This window comes from Calypte anna, chromosome 8 (genome assembly GCF_003957555.1).
Source record: "Calypte anna isolate BGI_N300 chromosome 8, bCalAnn1_v1.p, whole genome shotgun sequence".
Classification (NCBI taxonomy): Eukaryota; Metazoa; Chordata; class Aves; order Apodiformes; family Trochilidae; genus Calypte; species Calypte anna.
The window spans coordinates 1,987,724-2,006,570 of record NC_044254.1 but is presented as its reverse complement, the minus strand read 5'-3'; the positions used below and the strand labels follow the sequence as shown (position 1 = coordinate 2,006,570).

Genomic DNA, 18,847 nt, shown 5'->3' with positions numbered 1-18,847 from the left:
CCTTCTGTGAGTCCCTGGAAGGAGAGAGGAACTCCTCAAGCCTTTTGTTGCTGGGGCTTTCTAAAGCCATGTGATGGAGTGAGCTTTCTGTGGATTTCCTTTGTTTATGGTGAAGTTCTCAGCACAGCAGTGGGTTTAGATGATGGCTTTTTAAGGCCCCTGACTTGATAGACTTCAAGAGTCAGGTGAGTTTGGAAATAGAAGTGGTCTCACTGTTTAGAAAAAAGCAGCTTAGCTGTTTGAACAATAAACATTGGAGCCTTTGGGCAACTGAACTCTCCTGTTTGAAATGAATGATCCCAGTTTCCATGTTGGAACCAGACCATGGGAACCTCAGAATTAGTGATACCTGCTCATGCTGGCAGATGTTTGTAATCCACAGGATGTCTTAATGGTAGCTGTTCCCCTGCACTTTAAATGAGGATTTTAGTGTCTCTGGAGACGGGAAGCTTGTGGTGGCACTGGAGGGCTGTGTTTGGGCCCTTCTCTAGGTGGCTTTGCTCTTGGTCAGCTGGCCATCAAGAATTTAATTATTGTGTCTATAATGTTGCTTTTGCCCATTAGAGGTTCTTGCTTCATTGGGTGGACATACAGCATCTTCCCTGCATCTTCAGTGAAAGACCAGGATGGTTCAGGATATTAGGATATGTTGAGCTTGGAGCCATGAGGTGTGAGGCTGAGGCAAGGCACAAAATAAAAGTTAAATGGAGGACTGTTACAATAGTTTTGGAGAGAGCTTTTTTAAATTTATTTTTAAAATTTTATTTATTTAAGAAGATTAAACTGCAACTAATGCTGGCAGGAGTAAACGACACTAAAAATAAGTTACTCAGCAATAAGATGTTGTCTAAGTGCAGGTCCATCCCTGGCACAAATGTGGTTTGTAACATTGCAATCATCTCTAAGTGAGGAGGGGAGAGCTGAGCAAACAACTCTTCTGGAGTCTGTGATGATAAATGCTTCTAGCCCAGAAGCATGGAACTGTCAGAGTGAAGACTTCAGGGAATCAAAAGCTTCCAGTGAGGCCTTAAGATTAGAGAGCATTGTGTGCTGCTATAAAAAATAAAAAGACCCTAACGTGCATGTTTATAAATGAATGTCAGCCAGAAACAGAAGGATGTTAAATTAAAAAAAAAAATACTTAACTGTGTGGATGTGCTGTATTCATGACTGTTCTTGGTGGTCAAGTAAACTTGGAGGATTTTGCAATTTTAGTCTTCATTTCATCTTTATGCTGTGGATGATGATCTGCTATGCTTGGTAATATAATTTATACTTCATGGACCAGAGAAAGAAGTCCCTTTCCTTGCTAGAAAAATCAAGAAGTTGCACTGCATCTGATGAAGAATAGTTTTGTGTAAAGTAATAGTGAAACATCCTTTTCTGAAACAGAATCTGTGCTGATTCCTTTTGCTAACCATCTGTCTCCTGTAATTCCCTGACAGGTGGAAGGCTGGACTACAGAACTATGCAGTTTTTTAACATTTTTTTTTTCTGCTTGTGACCGGAATCAAGGTTTTGAGAGGCTGTTTTGTGTCCAGTTTCCTGCACCTCAAACATAGCTTACTGCTCCTTTTTTGTTGAATTGTTTACCTTCTCTTTCTCATTTTGCTGCTTTTTCCCCAAAGATAAAATGTTGCCTTTTAGAAACAATGCTGAGGAATTCCTGCTGTCACTAATGTTTGGAAGTTCTTGTATTTCTTCTGGTTCTAATGATGGTCAACCCCAACTTTGTAGCTGGCAAGACCATCTCAGATGTGTTTTGGTGAAACTGCCCCAGATCTTTCCTGTTGTTAACTGATTTTCTTGTTTGTTTGAGGATGACTTTATCTTGTCCCAGGCTAAATCCTTTGTCAGAGCCAGTGTTATTTGGGTCCTTTCAAGGGATTATGGTGCAAATGTGTAACAAAACTCCTCATTTCTTTGAAACAGATAAGGATGCTTTTGTTAGAGGCTGAGATCTATTCCTCTGTGCATGGCAGGCCAGATGATAGGGTGTGTTTTAAGTGTGATTTGAGCCAGAATTAGCCAAAAATCCTGGCTAATGCCTGTGCCATGTGAAAACTGCTGCTGTTCTGCTGCACTTAAACTCATTGGGCTCACTGCTGGCTGAGGGGAAGGTGGCTTTGCCTCCTCTGCCTGCTCCCAGCCACCCTTCCCCTGAGCTGGTTCTGGTATTTGTTGGGAGTATGCCACTTTAACTCACTAATCTAGTAAAAAATCCTGTTCAGCTGCTTTTTTTTTCCTTGCTTTTCTTGCTTTTCTTTTTTTTTTTTCTTTTTTTCTCCCCTGTCTGAGATCAGGAATTAAAATTCACAGAGTGGTCTTACGGGTGAGTGGATGCAGAGGAAGTGATGGCAATCCAGGGCTGGAAAGTTGTGTGGAAGGTGAGGGTGTCCTTGGGGCACATTGAAAACCATGTGAGGATTAGAGGCTGCTCAGTTGTACCAGACTACAATTCACATAAAGATTTTATTCAAAATACACCTGTTGACCTAGCCTGCAGAGCTTTGTGTCAAGAAAGATGGCTTAAGAAATTGGGAACTAAAGTGTTTAACGATATAAAATGCTCCAAATGCTTTTGTTTTTCTTGGCTGAAGGAGAACTCCTTCTTAGCAGTGGAAAATTGGCAGTGTTTCAGATGCTCATCATGAATCTATGATTAGCTCAAACCACCTTTCAGGAATGGCACACAGCAGAGGTTAAGATTTGAATCCTCCATTCAGGATACCAAATCTTGGCATGCTTTGCTCCTGAATTGCTGTGTCAGGAGTTGTGGGATGAGTCTCTGGGTTTGGAGGATGCACTGTGTCCACACTCAAGTGGGTTTTGGAAGACCCCACATTATATTCTAGTGTTTCAACTGCAGCCTTGGACTGTTTGCCTCCCTCCTTTCATTATTCCTGCCCCTGTGGCTGGGAAGGCAAGGCTCCCATGGCAGTTGTATTTATTTAAGCTTTGTTTTCCCCTGGAAAGGTGGGGAGGGGGTTTAGTGAAATGTATATTTTAAAATCTGGGAGAGCTTTGTCTCAAGGGAAGCAGAGTTTGCTCATTGCTGACTCTACCAAATAACTCCAGCATTGGGTGGTAGCTTAAGAAACAAATGTTTGTTTTCAGCAGAAAGGCTCTTCAGGCAGCAGGGCTGTGCTTTTTAATTAAAATAGCTGTTAGCTTGGTCATATGCTCTTAAAGACTAGCACAAGAGTTACTTTTTTCTGCAGAGCTTTAGGCAGGAATTTTCAAAGAGGGGAGTTAAGGGCTCGATTCCTACTTAATTAGAGTAATATTTGCTCCTTATCCTTGGTTTTCAGTGAAAATCCCAGCCTTCAGCTCTGGGCAGGCATGACTTTTCTTTGCTAAGAAAGGAGAATAAACATGGAAAGGCTAATGTTTAACATTTTAATGTAAGATGGTGTGCTTTTTTTCTTTATTTTTTAAAACTTTCTTTGCCAGCTACCACTTTCCTCAGGGTACAGTAACAAGTCCTGCTATCCTAGTGTTCAAAACCCACTGCCCTGCTGGAATATTTAGAGGCTGGGAATGCAGAGGAACTAATTCTCACACTAGATATGATATGTGGAGCATGCCAGCCTTCTATATGACAGAATATACATCCTTGCTACTTTCTGTAGAGTGTTATGTACCAGAAAGCACTACTGGGGTTGCAGTCTTTACATGCTCCGTGCCCATAGCACACAGGGAGGCTGGGGCAGACTCCTGTGGGGTGCAGTTATCTTTCCCAGTTGTGTAGCACTGATAGACTTTCTGGTGCCTTTCCAGACTTTATTAAAAAGCACAGTAGCTTCTCTGGTACTGGCTGAGATCCATCCATGCCAGAGCTGGCAAGTTGGCTGGTGGTTTGCTGTCACTACAGTAGTATCTCCACGAGACAGCTCTCTGACAGAGGCCAAGAGGGATTATGATTCTTTTTCAGCCTTCATGTTTGAACTGGCAGATACAAAGGGAAGAGGGAGCACGTGGCAGGCTCCAGAACTGGCAGCTCCAAGTTTGAGTGTCCAGAAGCATCAGATGTAAAGTTTATCCTGGATGCTGTTTGGTTTCTCTTGCGGTGCTTGATTCCAGTGTTTTGCAGAGCTGAGGGATTCCACAGGCACTGGAAGCTGCACCCTTAGTACTTCAGGCTGGACAGATTCTGGAACACCTACTGCAACCTCCCCTTTGTTTTCTGCTGCTTTCCATTTCCCAGCAGCAAGCTGTGGTTAGGAGGCAGCTGTAATAAAACACCTGAAGTGTTAACAGCTGAACTGATGTGATGACAGAATGGCAGCATCCAATTCCAGTGACAATCCCACCTCTGCCTTTGTGCCTTTGCTGACTTGCCAGGGTGGGAGGTGCTCTTTGCAAGGAAATGTGCCAAATGAACTCTGGTGGAGCTGCTTTTAAGTTTTCAGTGCATCTTGCATGTGTTTGGCACTAAAACAAAGTAAGTTGGACCACTCTGGTGAGGTTGGGTTGGTGGGTGTGAGATGAGGGTAATAGGTAACAGTTGTTCTGTCTGCAGCTGACTTGTTTCTGGCAGTTTCTATCACTTCCTTTGTACTTAGAATGAGGTGATTTGTCTTTGGATAATTACTGAAGATGAGCTGCTGAGATAGCCTAAGAATATGAAACTTTTATTGTAAGGTTTGGCTCCAACTGGTGATGTTTTTTGCCTTGCAGATCTTTTCACTTGTTAGGTCTTTCCCTGATACACTGGATTTTCCAAAGGAGAGGGGTAGTTTGGTGATGTGTATTTCCTTTTGGTTACTTCTCTATCCTGCTGCTGTCATTTCACTTACTGCTGCCATATTAAACTTAATGCATCACTAATAATTTGTAGTGAATTTTGGTCTGTTTGTTTGGATTAGTACCTGTGAAGAGCTGTGTTAGGACTGCCCTCTCTACCCAGTAGTCTGTGGGGAATAATTTATGGCAGTATTTAATGGATCAGGGCATGTGTTAAGGCTCTTAAAGCCCAGAGTTTTGTACTGGGGGGCTGTAAAAATCCCTTGTAAAAACCTTTTAGTTCCACTACATGCTTTCCAGTGTGGTTATGAAATTAAACTTTTTTCTCCACCATATTAGCCTAAAATAAACACAGATATTTACTCTGCTCACTACAATTGTAGGTTCATCTTCAGTTGCTCAAATGAAGCTCTTAAATTTTATGGTATCTTGGATGGCATTTGACATTGCCCAAGATGAGTAAATCTATTCAAAACAAAACCAAAAACCCAACACCTGAGGTTTGGGAATGGCTGCCACTGCTTTGCTGTCCTGTGGTTGTGTGTTTCAAATAGGTGAAAGATGCTCTGAGGTCCCAGGAAAGATGTACATTTTTTGAGGGCTGTGATGGATCTCACTTTTTAGAAAGCTCCCACAAGAAAAAATGACTTAGCTTCAGTCCTTTTTTCAGAGGAGAAAACTGTGATACTTAAGCAGGGAAGACCTTTACTGAACACACATGCAGCTGAGAGCACAACTGAGATATCTTTCAGTTCTGGATGGTCTTGGCTGTATAAAGGTGTCACCTCTTCCAGAGAAGTTTGAAGGTTGAGAAAGCTTGTGTCAGTAAAGCAATTTATCTAATCATAGAATCATAGAATTAGCCGGGTTGGAAGGGACCTCAGAGATCATCTAGTCCAACCCTTGACCCACCGGAGCAGTTGCTAGACCATGGCACTGAGTGCCACATCCAGTCTTTTTTTAAATGTCTCCAGGGACGGAGAATCTACCACCTCACCGGGCAGTCCATTCCATAGCCTGATCACCCTCTCCGTGAAGAAATTCTTTCTAATATCTAACCTAAACCTCCCCTGGCACAACTTAAGACTGTGTCCTCTTGTCTTGTTGAAGGTTGTCTGTGAAAAGAGTCCAGTTCCCACCTCGCTACAGCCTCCTTTCAGGTAGTTGTAGACAGCAATGAGGTCTCCCCTGAGCCTCCTCTTCTCCAGCCTCAACACCCCCAGCTCCCTCAGCCTCTCCTCATAGGGCCTGTGCTCGAGTCCCTTCACCAGCCTGGTTGCCCTCCTTTGGACCTGCTCCAGCACCTCTACATCCTTCTTAAACTGAGGGGCCTGGAACTGATCAAATGTTTTCTTTTGTGTGCATTTTTGGTAGGATCAGCTTTCCAAGACATTTGTTCCTGCTTCCCAGGATGACTTTTTGGTTTCCTATTTGCTCAAGCTAATGCTTTATGCTTCCAGTGCAGGATAACACATAAAATGAGTGCAATCTGCCTGATTTTGGAAATCAGACTTTTTTTTTTTTTCCTTATAATACAAATTGCTCCAGGAGAAGGGACTGGTTATTTCTCCTGGGTGAAATCAGGTGCCACAACTTGAGGGTTTTTAAACCACTGCATCCTGTGTCACTTTAAAGAGAAGCTCCTGGAGTTCTTGTCCAATTCCTGATGGTTTGAAAATGGGACCCATGAAAGCAGAAAACTTGTCTGGTTTACTCCATGTGGCTTTTCTGGGGAGCAATATGCAGGAAGTGACTTAGTTTCAGAGTAGGCAAAAAGTTGTAAGAGTTGAAGGCTGTTCCCTTTTTCTACTTCTAGTTTTCAATTCTGAAACACCACATGGATTTGCTGTTTACTTTGTACAAGGTCACTCAGAACCTGAGTCGGCGTTTTGCTGATTTCCCAGGCTCTGCAAATATCAAGGTCAGGCAAGGCTTTTATTAGCTTCTTGGGGTAATTTGTCTCCTTTCTGCTGGTTTTTTTTTTTACGTATGTTTCTACATTTCCATTAAAATATTGTACAGTCATTAGATCTGCACTAATTCACCCTGTAGTTACAGGATAGGCTTGAAAGCTGTTATGCAATGGGTGTTCTGCTTTCCAAGATGCAGGGGGCAAACAACCAAACAAGCAGCAACAGTCCCCACCTTACCCTCCTCCCTAATGAATCAATCAAACATCAAAAAAATCACCCAAAAAACCCTGCTGAAAACCTGTGTTGGAGAATTACAATGCTGACTCTTAATCCCATGTTGTTAACACCTAAGGATTCACAACAATGATGTCAGCAAACCTAGAGTATCTAAAAAAAATCCCAAACACCTCCAAGAAAAAACTTTACTTCTTTCTTTGGGCAACTTTGGGCTCCTGAATGCATTTCCCAGCCATTTAAGACCCTTATTCAAAAATAAGGTGTCAGACATTTTCAGAAAACTTTAAAATCTTTTGCAATTGCTTTTCACCAGCTCCAGTTAAGAAATGGGAGCATCTTGGACTTTGGTCTGGTTTTGTAATATTTTTTTAAAAGTTCTAAAATAAATAAAAAACTATTACACTTACATTATATATATATATATGTGTATGCCTGATGGTGGTGAGACTGAGTACTTATGAATGTGGTTAGATTGATATGCTCTGCTTGCTTTATGTTGCTTTTGATTTGTCTATTTATTTGCCCAGATGTTATTTGAGTCTGGATTTCAATTACAACTTCAATAAAGAACAAGTTGTTTTCATTAAAATACTCAATAGTAAAGTGCAAGAGTTAATTACTCATTTACACCCCTCAGATTGAGTTGAATTACCTTTGTTTTTAAACTGCATTAAGATGAAGCTGTGTTTAATTCATATTCATAATTAAGCACAAATATGATTGGGATCTGGTAGCTGCGAAAAGGAGCAATAGAAATCTGAGAAGCTAAGTGAAGATCAAATCTAATGAGCATGGTTTGGTTTTAAAATACACTTGAATTGCTTGAAGAACTTTTAAAATTTACCTTGCTTTGACCTTTTAAAAATTTGTTTTAGTTTAGGGCTGTGGAAATACAGAATAGCCTAAAGTTACTGCAGGCACATTAGGGTTGTCTCTTGGTACTGTGTGGAGGGAAAAAAATTAAAATGTCTATAAATAAAAAGGTCCTTAAATGTGAATATTACTAGAGACATTTGAAATGTGAAAATAAAACCAAACAAACTTGTGTTTAACAAGTTTACAAGCAGGAGTGGATTGCCTGTCTTTGCTTAATAAAACCCAAAACAACAGAAAACAACATGTGCACACACCCCCTAAATGGACTGACAAAAAAACCCCACAAAACATAGTATTTCAGGAGGCTGTTCAGACAGTCAAAAGGGAGAAGGTTTTGGGAGAGGCATAAGGAGCTGGGTGGTGCAGCAGCTTCAGCACTGATGCTGTTCATGCTTTAGTGGTACCAAACTTGAGCTTTCTGCAGCCAAAAGGATGGGGATGCTGCTGAACACTGGTGCTAAACACTTGTGCTACATCTGAGTGATTGTCAGAGAGTGTTCTGTGATCTGGGCTGGGCCCCTTCCAAGAAGAGAAGGAAAATTGGTTTTATAATAAGGAAAAATAATCTTGATTATAATTATTTTTTTTTTATTGAAAGGAAATCAGTTGAGTTGAGAGATAGGACTGCTAGGAAGCAGTCTGAGATAACTGACTGTTCAGTTTGGTTACTGCTCAGCCAATATTGGAAGCTGATGAACAGACAACTTTTAAGGCAAATAAATGGTTTTGCTTTTTTATAAAGTGTTGAGATCTGTGTTTTGCAGATAAAAATATAAAGGTTAGATTTCCCCTTCTTCCATTTTACTAAAACTGGGAAGTGTGAGGGTTAATTCTGCAATATCTATTGTAATTATTATTTCTGTTATAATTTTACTACGTTTTGTCAAGTGATAAATCCGTGTTTTGAAGTAGTCCTGCTGGAGGAAGGAGCACACACACACAGGGCAAAGTCAGTTGTGTGACTTTCATTTGAAATAATTGCATTTCTTTGCCACTAAGGGGAAAAAAATCCAGAGCTCCCAGGACCAAAAAGCTAAAGACTCATTAGGGACATCTGTGACCTGCTTTTGAATTCCTTGTTCTTGGAAGCAAGCAAATAAAGTTGGAGCTGATTTGGAGTATCTGGAGATAAGGACTGGGAGGATCTTGGTAGTAGCAATGAAGTTATTTCAGTGTTGACCCAAATAATGGGAAGATGCTGTGAGGGAGGTGGAAATCACAAACAAATCTAATCTTATTCTCTGATAAAGGGTGGTGTTCTGTTGCTGGGTACATCATATCAATGTTTTAGGAAGGGTGGTAAAAGCAAGTGATAAAGAAATGTAAAAAGAAAAAACCCAAACAACCACCAAGTGTTTAGTACTAGAATGTTCTCAGCAGAACCAGGACAAATAGTTTATCAGATGGAAGATTGTGGAGCAGTACTGGTGGCATGTGTGCTGTGAAATCAACTGATGCTTAGGTTTGACCTGTCCAAAAACCTGAAAATAACAGTGAATGACTTGAAACTTCAGCTGAACAATTTCATCTTAAAAGTAAACCATGCAGCTTTAGTTATGAAGATGAGTGCTATGTTGAAGCAAAATATTGATGCAAGAGGTAAATGATCCAAATCTTGGTGTCAAAACAAAATGGATTTGGATAAAGAAATACTTTTACTAAATGTGAATTGAAGAGTTTTTTATAGATATGACTGTGAAATGCTGCACCTTGTGAAACTGATTTCATGCTTAGAGGTCCAGTGGTCTTTTTCCTTAAAACTCCTTCCAACAGTGTATGTGTTTTCTTCCCTCCAATATCTTTAGCCATTAGAGTATTTTATTAGAGTTGGGTTTTTTTTTCTGTATCAAAAAAACAACCAACTGAAACCAAACCAAACACAAACACCACCACAAAACCAGGAAAAAAAAAAAAAAAAAGCAAACCAGCAACGCAAGAAAACCCCCAGGTATTTGTGGTTTGTCTGTAGAAATACCTAGGGGAAGGAAATTAGATATTTTAGGCAGAAGAGTCTCAAGAATTCTGTTCTTCCTCATTCAGTAATATTCTTTGCATAATTGTATAGGAAAAACTAAGTTCCCCTGATGAGTTCCTTTGCTGCTGCCTGACACTCCTTTGGCCAAGATAAGCTTGTGATGCCATCCTCTCTCTTCTTAGTCCCTCTGGCTGCTCTGCAGGCAGGGCTTCCTTCTTCCTGCTGCTCATGTCCTCACAGATCTACCTTCATGTGCTGCAGGCTGTGTCTGCTTAAAGTTATTCGCAGTCCAGCTCCTGCTTTGGGGTCATTTAGGGACTTTTTTGCCTAATTTGCCAACAGCGTTTCGGAAGCTCCTTGGGTTGAATATCCCAGAAATAAGAAATGGCAATCAGGTTAGGCTGCAGTGTTTCCTTTGGTTATCTATTCAAGAACCTTGTCATAGTAAACTCTGTTCCTTTCTGTGCCTCAGGTCAGTTTTGCACTGAAGATGTTGATGAATGTCAGCTCCAGCCCAATGCCTGCCAGAATGGAGGCACCTGCACCAACCACAACGGAGGCTACGCCTGTGTCTGTGTCAATGGCTGGAGTGGGGATGACTGCAGTAAGAACATTGATGATTGCTTCACTGCCTCCTGTGCTAATGGATCCACTTGCATTGATCGAGTGGCTTCTTTTTCATGCATTTGTCCAGAAGGAAAGGCAGGTAAGGACAAAAAAAACACTTGCCCGGCTCGAGCGCTTTATAGAAAATACTTCTGAAGTTTAAGCCTTTACTTAAAGCTCTGTGTTTGCTTCACACACTTGGTGACCACACCAGGAAGAACAAAAGGAAATGTGCTGTTCACAAGCAAAGACCTTTTAAAACTCTGTAGCTCAAGACAAAGAAGTGTTTGTATTAGGCTGGAAGACAAACTTATTGCAGTTTAGATTGCAAGGAAAGATCTTTTCCTAGTGCTTAGCAGGATCCTTATTTGCCTGAGAAGTTTCAGATGAGGGATGACTTGCTCTGTGCCACTTCAGGTAAATGTACTTAAAACTCTAGAAGGCTAATTTAGACATTTTTGCATAAGTAAGGATGCCCTTACTGGCATAGTGTAAAATCTGCTGTTGTAGGGTAGGTAAAAATGTGAAAGTCTCACCTACCTACTCCCCAGAAATACAAGACATCAGCATATCTGAAATAAGAAAGTGAGTTTCATGTGTACCTGTGGTTTCAGCTGTCAGAAAAATCTTGCTGATTAGAGGGTAAAGCTAGTTAACTGCTCCAAGGAGGTAAGTTTGGGAATGGTTTGCCCTTGTACCCCTCTAGAAGTCCTGGAGACACCTCTGAAGTCACAGAATCTGTGTTCATTAATTTTTTAAAAGTGTGTAGTTGATTTAATGTTTGAAGCCTATAAGAACTTGTCTAAGCTTCTGGCTATGGAATTTCTGTAGTATCAGGGTGGAGAAATTTACTGTCTAACATATGGTCTAACTGCTGTATCTCACTTTTTGAATGAATTCTTACTTCTCTAGGTCTTCTGTGCCACTTGGATGATGCATGTGTTAGCAATCCATGCCAGAAGGGTGCTCTGTGTGACACCAATCCTGTGAATGGTCACTACATCTGCACCTGTCCTCAAGGCCATAAGGGAGCAGACTGCACTGAGGATGTGGATGAATGTGCAATGGGTGAGTTTCTGTTTGTGGCTGCACCAACAGAGAGCTGGATCTTTTGCTTTATGAACCAGCAGGGTCAGGAATACACATTTGGTCAAAGCTTCTCCACATAAGTGCAATTCCTTTCCTGCTCTCTTGCTTCAGTGTCTTCAGACGAGTTTTATAACTTGTGTGAGACTTGGGGCAAAAGGCTGGGTCAGACCAGCTGTCTGTGTTTGAACTGTGAGCTTCTGGAGAAGGAAGAACATTGAGATGCTTATCTCTTCCTCATTGTGCAGCAGAGCTTTGGCATTGTGTGAGGAGTGCTTGCAAGCAGTTAAGCTGACCCACAGAGCTGCAATGAACACCAAAAGTACCACAGTTTGTGCAGGAGTTGTTGGTAGAAATACATTAAGGCTGTTTGACATCCAAAATGTGGCCAGATCTTTTGAGTGCCTTCCTAGACTGGTGGCCATGTGGGCTTTTAAAGCTGTAGTTCCCTGATATCATGCTGTTGTGTTGTTTTGGGCATTAGCTGTTGTAGCAAAGGCTTTTTAAGTTTTGTAAATGGTAGTTTATGCCTATGTAGTGCATGAAGGGAAGGTCTAGCCAGCAGTTATTAAAAATCTGAATAGAAGCACTTACTTGAATTTTGTTCCTCTGTTTGGACAAGAGCATGGTTCCTTTTTGAAAAGAAAGAAGACTTTGCTTGTTTTGTGGCTGTGGTGGCATCTGGTCAGCCTCTGAGGTGACCTAATATAAAAGATGATCTAGAGATAAGACCTTGAAAGCATCAATAGTTCTATAATCCCTGCCACTTGACCCTTAAGAGCTGTAGATTTGATGTCACACATGCTTATATTTTTCTTGCAGCAAACAGCAACCCCTGTGAACATGCTGGGAAATGTGTAAACACAGAAGGCTCCTTCCACTGTGAGTGTCTGAAGGGCTACACAGGACCTCGCTGTGAGATGGACATCAATGAGTGCCATTCTAATCCTTGCCAGAATGATGCCACCTGCCTGGATAAAATTGGAGGATTCACGTGTCTCTGTATGCCAGGTGAGGGGAGTTCCTGACACAGGTGGGGTTTCCAGCCACCAAAAAAATTCAGAAGGCAAAGCAGAAGGAGGGTTGCCAGCTCTGCAGAGGTGGAGCACAGAATTGCAAAGGGGGTGAGGCTAAATGAAGCAGTGAGAGAGAGCTCTCTGTGGTGGCACCAACCAGGAGGACTTGGCATTTGTGTGGGGAGGGAGAAACCAGTTAGAGGACTGAGACAGAAACCTGGCTCTACATCAGCAAAAGAAATAAGCATTCTGTGGTGGAGGATGTGTGAACAGATTTGTTGCTATACCTGGTAAAGTACACGTGCAGAAACTTATGTTTGTGAAAGCAAAGCAGGTGCAAACCTTAAAACAGTGACTGAGATGTGAGATATCTGTATGATGGTTCTGGGTAATAGCATTTGGGTTTTTTTTTTTTCCTCTACTTAAATTAGCCCAAATGGTGCAAGTTCCCATTGATGTGAGAAAATAACTGTTAAAAGATCCTTCATTGAAATCATGCTTGTAGAATCTACATGTCCAGCATACCAGAGGCCCATGCAGTCTGCTAGTTGCTTTGTGATTGAAAGTGGTAAAAAAAAGGGTGCCAGTTGCACAGTCTTATTAAGGATAATGAAAGAATTGTGACCCCTGCAGGTGCTCAGCTGATACCATGAAAGCTAGAATGAGTTTTTATGAATATCTAATCTGTTTTGAAAGGTGGAACTCTACTCCCAAGTGTTTCACCCTTCTTAATGTTTTTCTTTTACTCTGCTGTTAGCTAAAAAGCCTTGAGTTAAAATTGTTGTGGTTGTTTCTTTACCTTTTACCTTCTATTGGAGCTTACCCAGAGGTATTCCTCATCCTGTGGAAGAAAACCTTAGATGTGAATTCAACACAAACTTCTCCTTTTACTGCTGACTTAGTGAGCATGTTCAGCAACAGAGAAGAGCACACTCAGCATCCCTTTTTAACCTCTGGTGAATAATCTCACCTTGCAGGTTCTGCCCAGACTGCAAGCTAGCAATGAAACCAGGCTTAGCCTTTCAGTGCTAGTGTAAGAGGCTGTTACACTTCCAAGGGCACATTCTAAGGTCTTCATTTCCTATTTTTTTTTCCCCACAGGTTTTAAAGGTGTTCACTGTGAAGAAGATATTGATGAGTGTTTAAGCAACCCCTGTGTGAACAATGGAGAGTGTCTTGATAAAGTCAATCGCTTCCTCTGTGTCTGTCCTCCTGGTAAGTTCTTACTTCTGGAAGCTTTTTTCCTGCCTCACCTTCCCAAGAGCAGCCTAGGTAACCACTGAGAGATAGCAGGTGGTCCTTTCTTGTGAGTTTCTGGTGGTTTAGTGCAGCATCTGTTTGAATAAATGAGTTGCAAAGACTGGGAAGTGGGAATAGACCAGAACTGGGTGCAGTAGCATTGTGCCTGTAGCTGAATGGGAGTGTTAGAAACAAACAGTTGGATCTCTCCCCTTAAAGGGTGGTTTGCAGCAAGAACTTCTGCTGGTGTGGGTATCACAGTGAGAAACTGATGAATAATTCTAAGTACATTTTGAAAATCAGAGCTTTGGCATGCTTTTTGTCTTTTTCTGAGGTTTTTAGGTATTTTTGCATCAGGGTAGTTTATGTTGCTTGTGTGAGGAGTCTTTGATCAGGTCTCCCCTTAAGAAAAGAAAGATAAATGCTGAGCTCAGGGTTCACTGTTAGCTATAAGGTAAACATCACTTGTTTTCCCAGTGGCTTACTAAATGTTTTGAGTTCAGAATATACTTGACAAAAGCCTACTCTGCTTCCCTTCTTATTGACTAATGATTTTCTGATTCTTCCTTGAAGAATGAAAGTTCTTTGCTTTTTGGTTTGTTTGTTTGTTTTTTTCCTTTAAGTGCCCAAGGATCTGCACCATCTCACATAACCTGTTGATAGCTGATTAACTATTTCAAGAAGTGTGTTCAAAGATAACAGCTCTGTTTTGTACCCCATTCCACACTGCTGCAGTAATTCTAGTCAGAAGGCTTTAGTGATGATAATTGTTTCATTTTAAGTTATTGCTTTGATTACTTGGAGGTTTTTAAGGGTGGCTTTTCAGTTTTATAGACAGATATACTGTCCAGTGAGAGACATTTTATTTTGTTTGACTTCTCCATCTCATTTTTCAAGCTGAAGCTGCTTTGACCTCAAGGACAGAAACTAAGTTTTGCCTGGTGGTTTGGACAAGGAACCAATCCACCCAATGTGTTTAATGATGCAATTGAGTTTAGATTTACTGAGTTTGGGTGCTTTTAAGGATATGCTAATAAATAATTACTGACAGTGCAGCTTTTCAGAATAACTACTTGAAATTACTTCTGGTTTTTCATCTTTTTCTTTTTTTTTTCTTCTGCCTTTCAGGATTCAGTGGTGCTGTGTGTCAGATTGACATAGATGACTGTTCCAGCACACCATGCCTGAATGGAGCCAAATGCATTGACCACCCCAATGGCTATGAGTGCCAGTGTGCCACAGGTTAGTCTTGTGTTCATACCCCCTGGACTGGAGATTGCACATACCCTAAATACATTAAAGAGGTGGTGAAAAGATGTCAGCTTTCATCCTTTCTTTCTCTGTAATGCTGTTTATTTGCTGCAAAGCTTGTCTGTTCCTTAGCAGAGAATTGTTTTGAAGTATAGAAAGCCTTTTCCCTTCTGGCAGTGAGTTCACAGTTGATGGGAGTTCTGGGTCTCCCTCTTTCAAACCCATCTCTTGCTTCTGAGAAAGTGCCAGCTTCTTCTGTGTTAACTATGGAATCAGTGAGTGGAAAAAAGAGTTGTATGAAGACTTCTGTCTGTGGTTTACTTTTCTTTCTCCCAATTCAGATTATATAGTTAGTGTGCAGTTGAAGAAAAAGAGGTGGACAGAGCAGTACTGCTGTGTATTGTGATTTCTGTTGCTTCAGGTTGCTTTGTGTCAAAAGTGGAAGATTAAAATGCAGTAAAAATTCTGTCCACTGGAAGAAATGCCAAACAGTATCTACCTGCCAGAATGTGGTTAAAATTATGATGAAATTCATGATGAAATTTTGACAGAATTGTGGATGGAACTGATTGTGGGGTTTTTTTGGAAGGCACTGAATTTCTTTAATGCTTGGTTAATTACACATCTAGAAGCAGCAGGTTTAATTACAGCATTTTCATATCTTCAGATCTCTTAAGAGTGATGTAGATATATTTTATCTTAAATTTTGCATCTGGTCAAATGAGAGGGTGTGGTCACACTCTCAGTATAAGGAACTACCTTTGGTTGCTTCCAGTGCCTTATACATTCCTTGTGATTCAGATTTAGGCATGGAATACCTTTAGCTTTAGCTCTTCCATTAGGGGAGAGGCTGAACAATTCCTGGAGCTGCCTTTGTGCTCTTAGGTTGGCTGGACTGGTATCAATTTTTCTCGTTTTTAATCATTCCACTAATCAAATTTGTTAAGACAAATTCAATTTCACTAATGAATTGAGCATTTGTACAGAATATAGCAGAGATGAGCCTAAAAAGTCCTCCCCAGTCTTCACACACACCCAAAGTACCTGAAGAAACACGGATTTGTTGTAAGTAGAGGAATGCAGTAGTTCTAATCAGGAGAGGAATAATTATTGTTGTCAGAGTTCTCCTTTTCATTACTGCTTGTAACAGAATAAGCTGACACAAAAAGAAGAGAAAGCTCCAAACTTAAAAACTATCTTTCTCAAGCTGGTGTGTGGTCTGGTTGCATTTATTCACCAAGAGTGTGAGGCCCTAAAAGGGTTTGGGGTTGTGTAGTAGAAGACAATGTGGAGAGCTGAGCCTTAAAAAGTGTGTTCTGAATTTGAGAAAAAAAATAAAATAAATACATTTCTTGACATTTCCCCAATTAAGAGGAGTGACCATATGCTTCCATGAAGGAACATGATGTATGGAGCTTTTCCAAGGAACAGGCTGAAAGCAACCAAATGTATGTTACTGGAGCAACTACTCTTAGTAAATCCTTGGGTAGTACTTTGAAAACAGAAGAGGGTCTCTGTATTAGGGTTCTTCCCTGTCCTGAGAATTCTTGTGTTCTATATTCAGGTGTTTGGTTTTTTTCCTTGTCTAAATCTTGGCTGTAAAGAGGAAAACAAGGTATGTTTAGGTAGGAGATTGAGAAATGTATCTGATCTTTAAGTGGTTCAGTTGAGCTACAGTAGGAGGCAAGGTAATCATTTTTGGAGCAAATGTCTGCTAAGTGTTAAATTTAATAGTGACAGCCTTCTGTAAGACTGAAATGTGGAATTCATCATTGGGGCAGGTCAGTTACTGGAAGATAAAGTCTGAGTATGTTCTTGCTCAATGATCTCATGTTTTGAGTGATATGTGTTCCCTGAATGGTAATCACCAGCTGCTGAAGTGATTGAAAACTGCAAAATGTTTGGCCTGATGCTGTACAGATAGCTCTATTTACTGCTTGCTTTTTGTCTTTTCTTTCCCTTCTGGCATTATTCCACTTCTCCTTCCCAGTGGTAGATCATGGTTTTTCTTTTGTTGAGTTGTTTTAGGTCTTTCCTCTTTTCTTTTTTCTCCGTCTCTTTTTTTTTTCTTCTTCTTTTTCTTTATTTTTCCTTTTTTTTTTTTTTTTTGCCACTCTTAATCCTTTTATTGGTTTCTTTTTCTTCCTTCCCTAACATCTTTTTATATCCATCTCTCTAACTAGCTTCCCTTCCCTCTCCCACCTACTTCCACACCCATTCATCCATGCATACGTTCGCAGAACTTGGAAATGTTAGCCGTCACCTGGTATGTTTGACCAGAGAAATAACCACAAACCTGTATGAAAAATGGGGAGCCTGTTATCCACTTATAATACTCAGGTGAGAATCACTCTTCAGCTGTTGAAATTCCCTGCAGCTTGGTTTGTATCAAATCTCCAGTCGGGGTCTGAAGTTGGACCTTCCTAAATTTCAGCTGCTTGGAAGGCAGCGTGAGCAATTGCTCCAAAACCTCATCTTTGAAAACCCATTTAAACTGCCCCTGTTTCATATAGCACTGCTCTGACATGGAAAACAGGGCCCTTGAGGGAGTTTGCTGCTTTTAGCTTCCTGAACCATTGTTTTAACCCTTCTGGTGAATAAATTCTGTGCTTCTCTGTTGCTCAGGATGTTTCCCAGCTGAAGCAGAATGAAACAGGCCAAAGTGCTGCTTGTTTCATTGCTACTAACTAAAGAGGTTGCATGCAGTCTTTCATAAATTTGCAGTTGGTGCTTGTTTGGAGTTGCTGAATGGTTTCCCAATGAGAGGAGCAAGAAACTTTTTAATAAGCAGAGCTGCAGAGGCTTTGACACGAGCCAAGAGAGTTCCCTTGGGAAGGTTTCTGCAGTATCTTTGCAGTAATTTCTCATACTAAAAAAGTCAACCTCCCTGTTATTGTGTGAAGGAAATAATATGAAAATGTGACAAGAGCCTTCAGATGGTTCATGCTGATGCAAGTAAATATTTCACATGGAGATCTACATGTTTCCTCTTGCTGCTACTGTTCTGAACAGACTAAAGGTTACCACTTCCAATGCCACAATTCTCCATGCAAGATTTTCAGTACTGCTGTGAGCAGTGGAAGAAAGTTGTTTTCCAGGCTGGAAAATGGGCAGCAGCTGAGGTGCCCAGTTACCCTTTTGTGCTGAATGCCACTTTGCTGGATCTTAATCCAATTCTTTCCATATTTGCACTAGATTCACTGCAGCATCATACCATTTACCTTCTTAGTTACTCCTGTTCACCATTTTTCTTCAGGTTTTACTGGCCTTCTGTGTGAGGAGAATATCAACAACTGTGATCCTGATCCTTGCCACCACGGGGAATGCCAGGATGGGATTGATTCCTACACCTGTATCTGCAATCCTGGCTACATGGGTGCCATCTGCAGTGAGCAGATAGACGAGTGCCACAGCAATCCTTGCCAGCATCAAGGGCGCTGCATTGACCTGGTGAATGGCTACCAGTGCAACTGTTTGCTGGGCACTTCAGGTACATAAAGCACACACAAGGGCAAGGGTGGGATTCTAACAGTTCAGGCATTTCATTATTTCTGTGAAGTGCTAAATTTCCACGTGGAGATGGGTTTATTGGAGGGGAGTGCTGTTTTCACTTGGCGTTTCCTTGCTGAGCTTTTCTGTGTCTGTATGGATTGCTTCACTGGTGCTACAGCTCCTCTCAGACAAATTTTCCTCCTCTTGACTCCTCAAAATCAAGCATGCAGAAAAAGAAAAAAGGCCTGGTGTTCAAAGGAGTTTATTATTTTGTTTAAATATGTAGCACAAGTTCAGGGTCATAACCAGTCAGCACCGAAGTAACATTTCTTGGTTAAGTTGCAACCATACACATGTAACGTTGAAGTCTTGATTTGGCTGTATCTGGGGAAAAGTTTTGTTTTCATCCT

General features: G+C 41.0%; 1 protein-coding gene across 2 annotated transcripts in view; it reads left to right on the top strand.

Annotated features, from left to right (window-relative positions):
* The window catches only part of NOTCH2 (notch receptor 2), an 86,077-nt gene that overhangs the window by 30,959 nt on the left and 36,271 nt on the right, over positions 1-18,847 (top strand). For both annotated transcript variants that reach the window (XM_030455684.1, XM_030455685.1), the window contains exons 6-11: positions 10,220-10,453; positions 11,266-11,421; positions 12,262-12,450; positions 13,557-13,670; positions 14,823-14,936; positions 18,202-18,435. In XM_030455684.1, the coding sequence (XP_030311544.1) occupies positions 10,220-10,453; positions 11,266-11,421; positions 12,262-12,450; positions 13,557-13,670; positions 14,823-14,936; positions 18,202-18,435 (1,041 nt within the window). The remainder of the gene's footprint in view (positions 1-10,219; positions 10,454-11,265; positions 11,422-12,261; positions 12,451-13,556; positions 13,671-14,822; positions 14,937-18,201; positions 18,436-18,847) is intronic.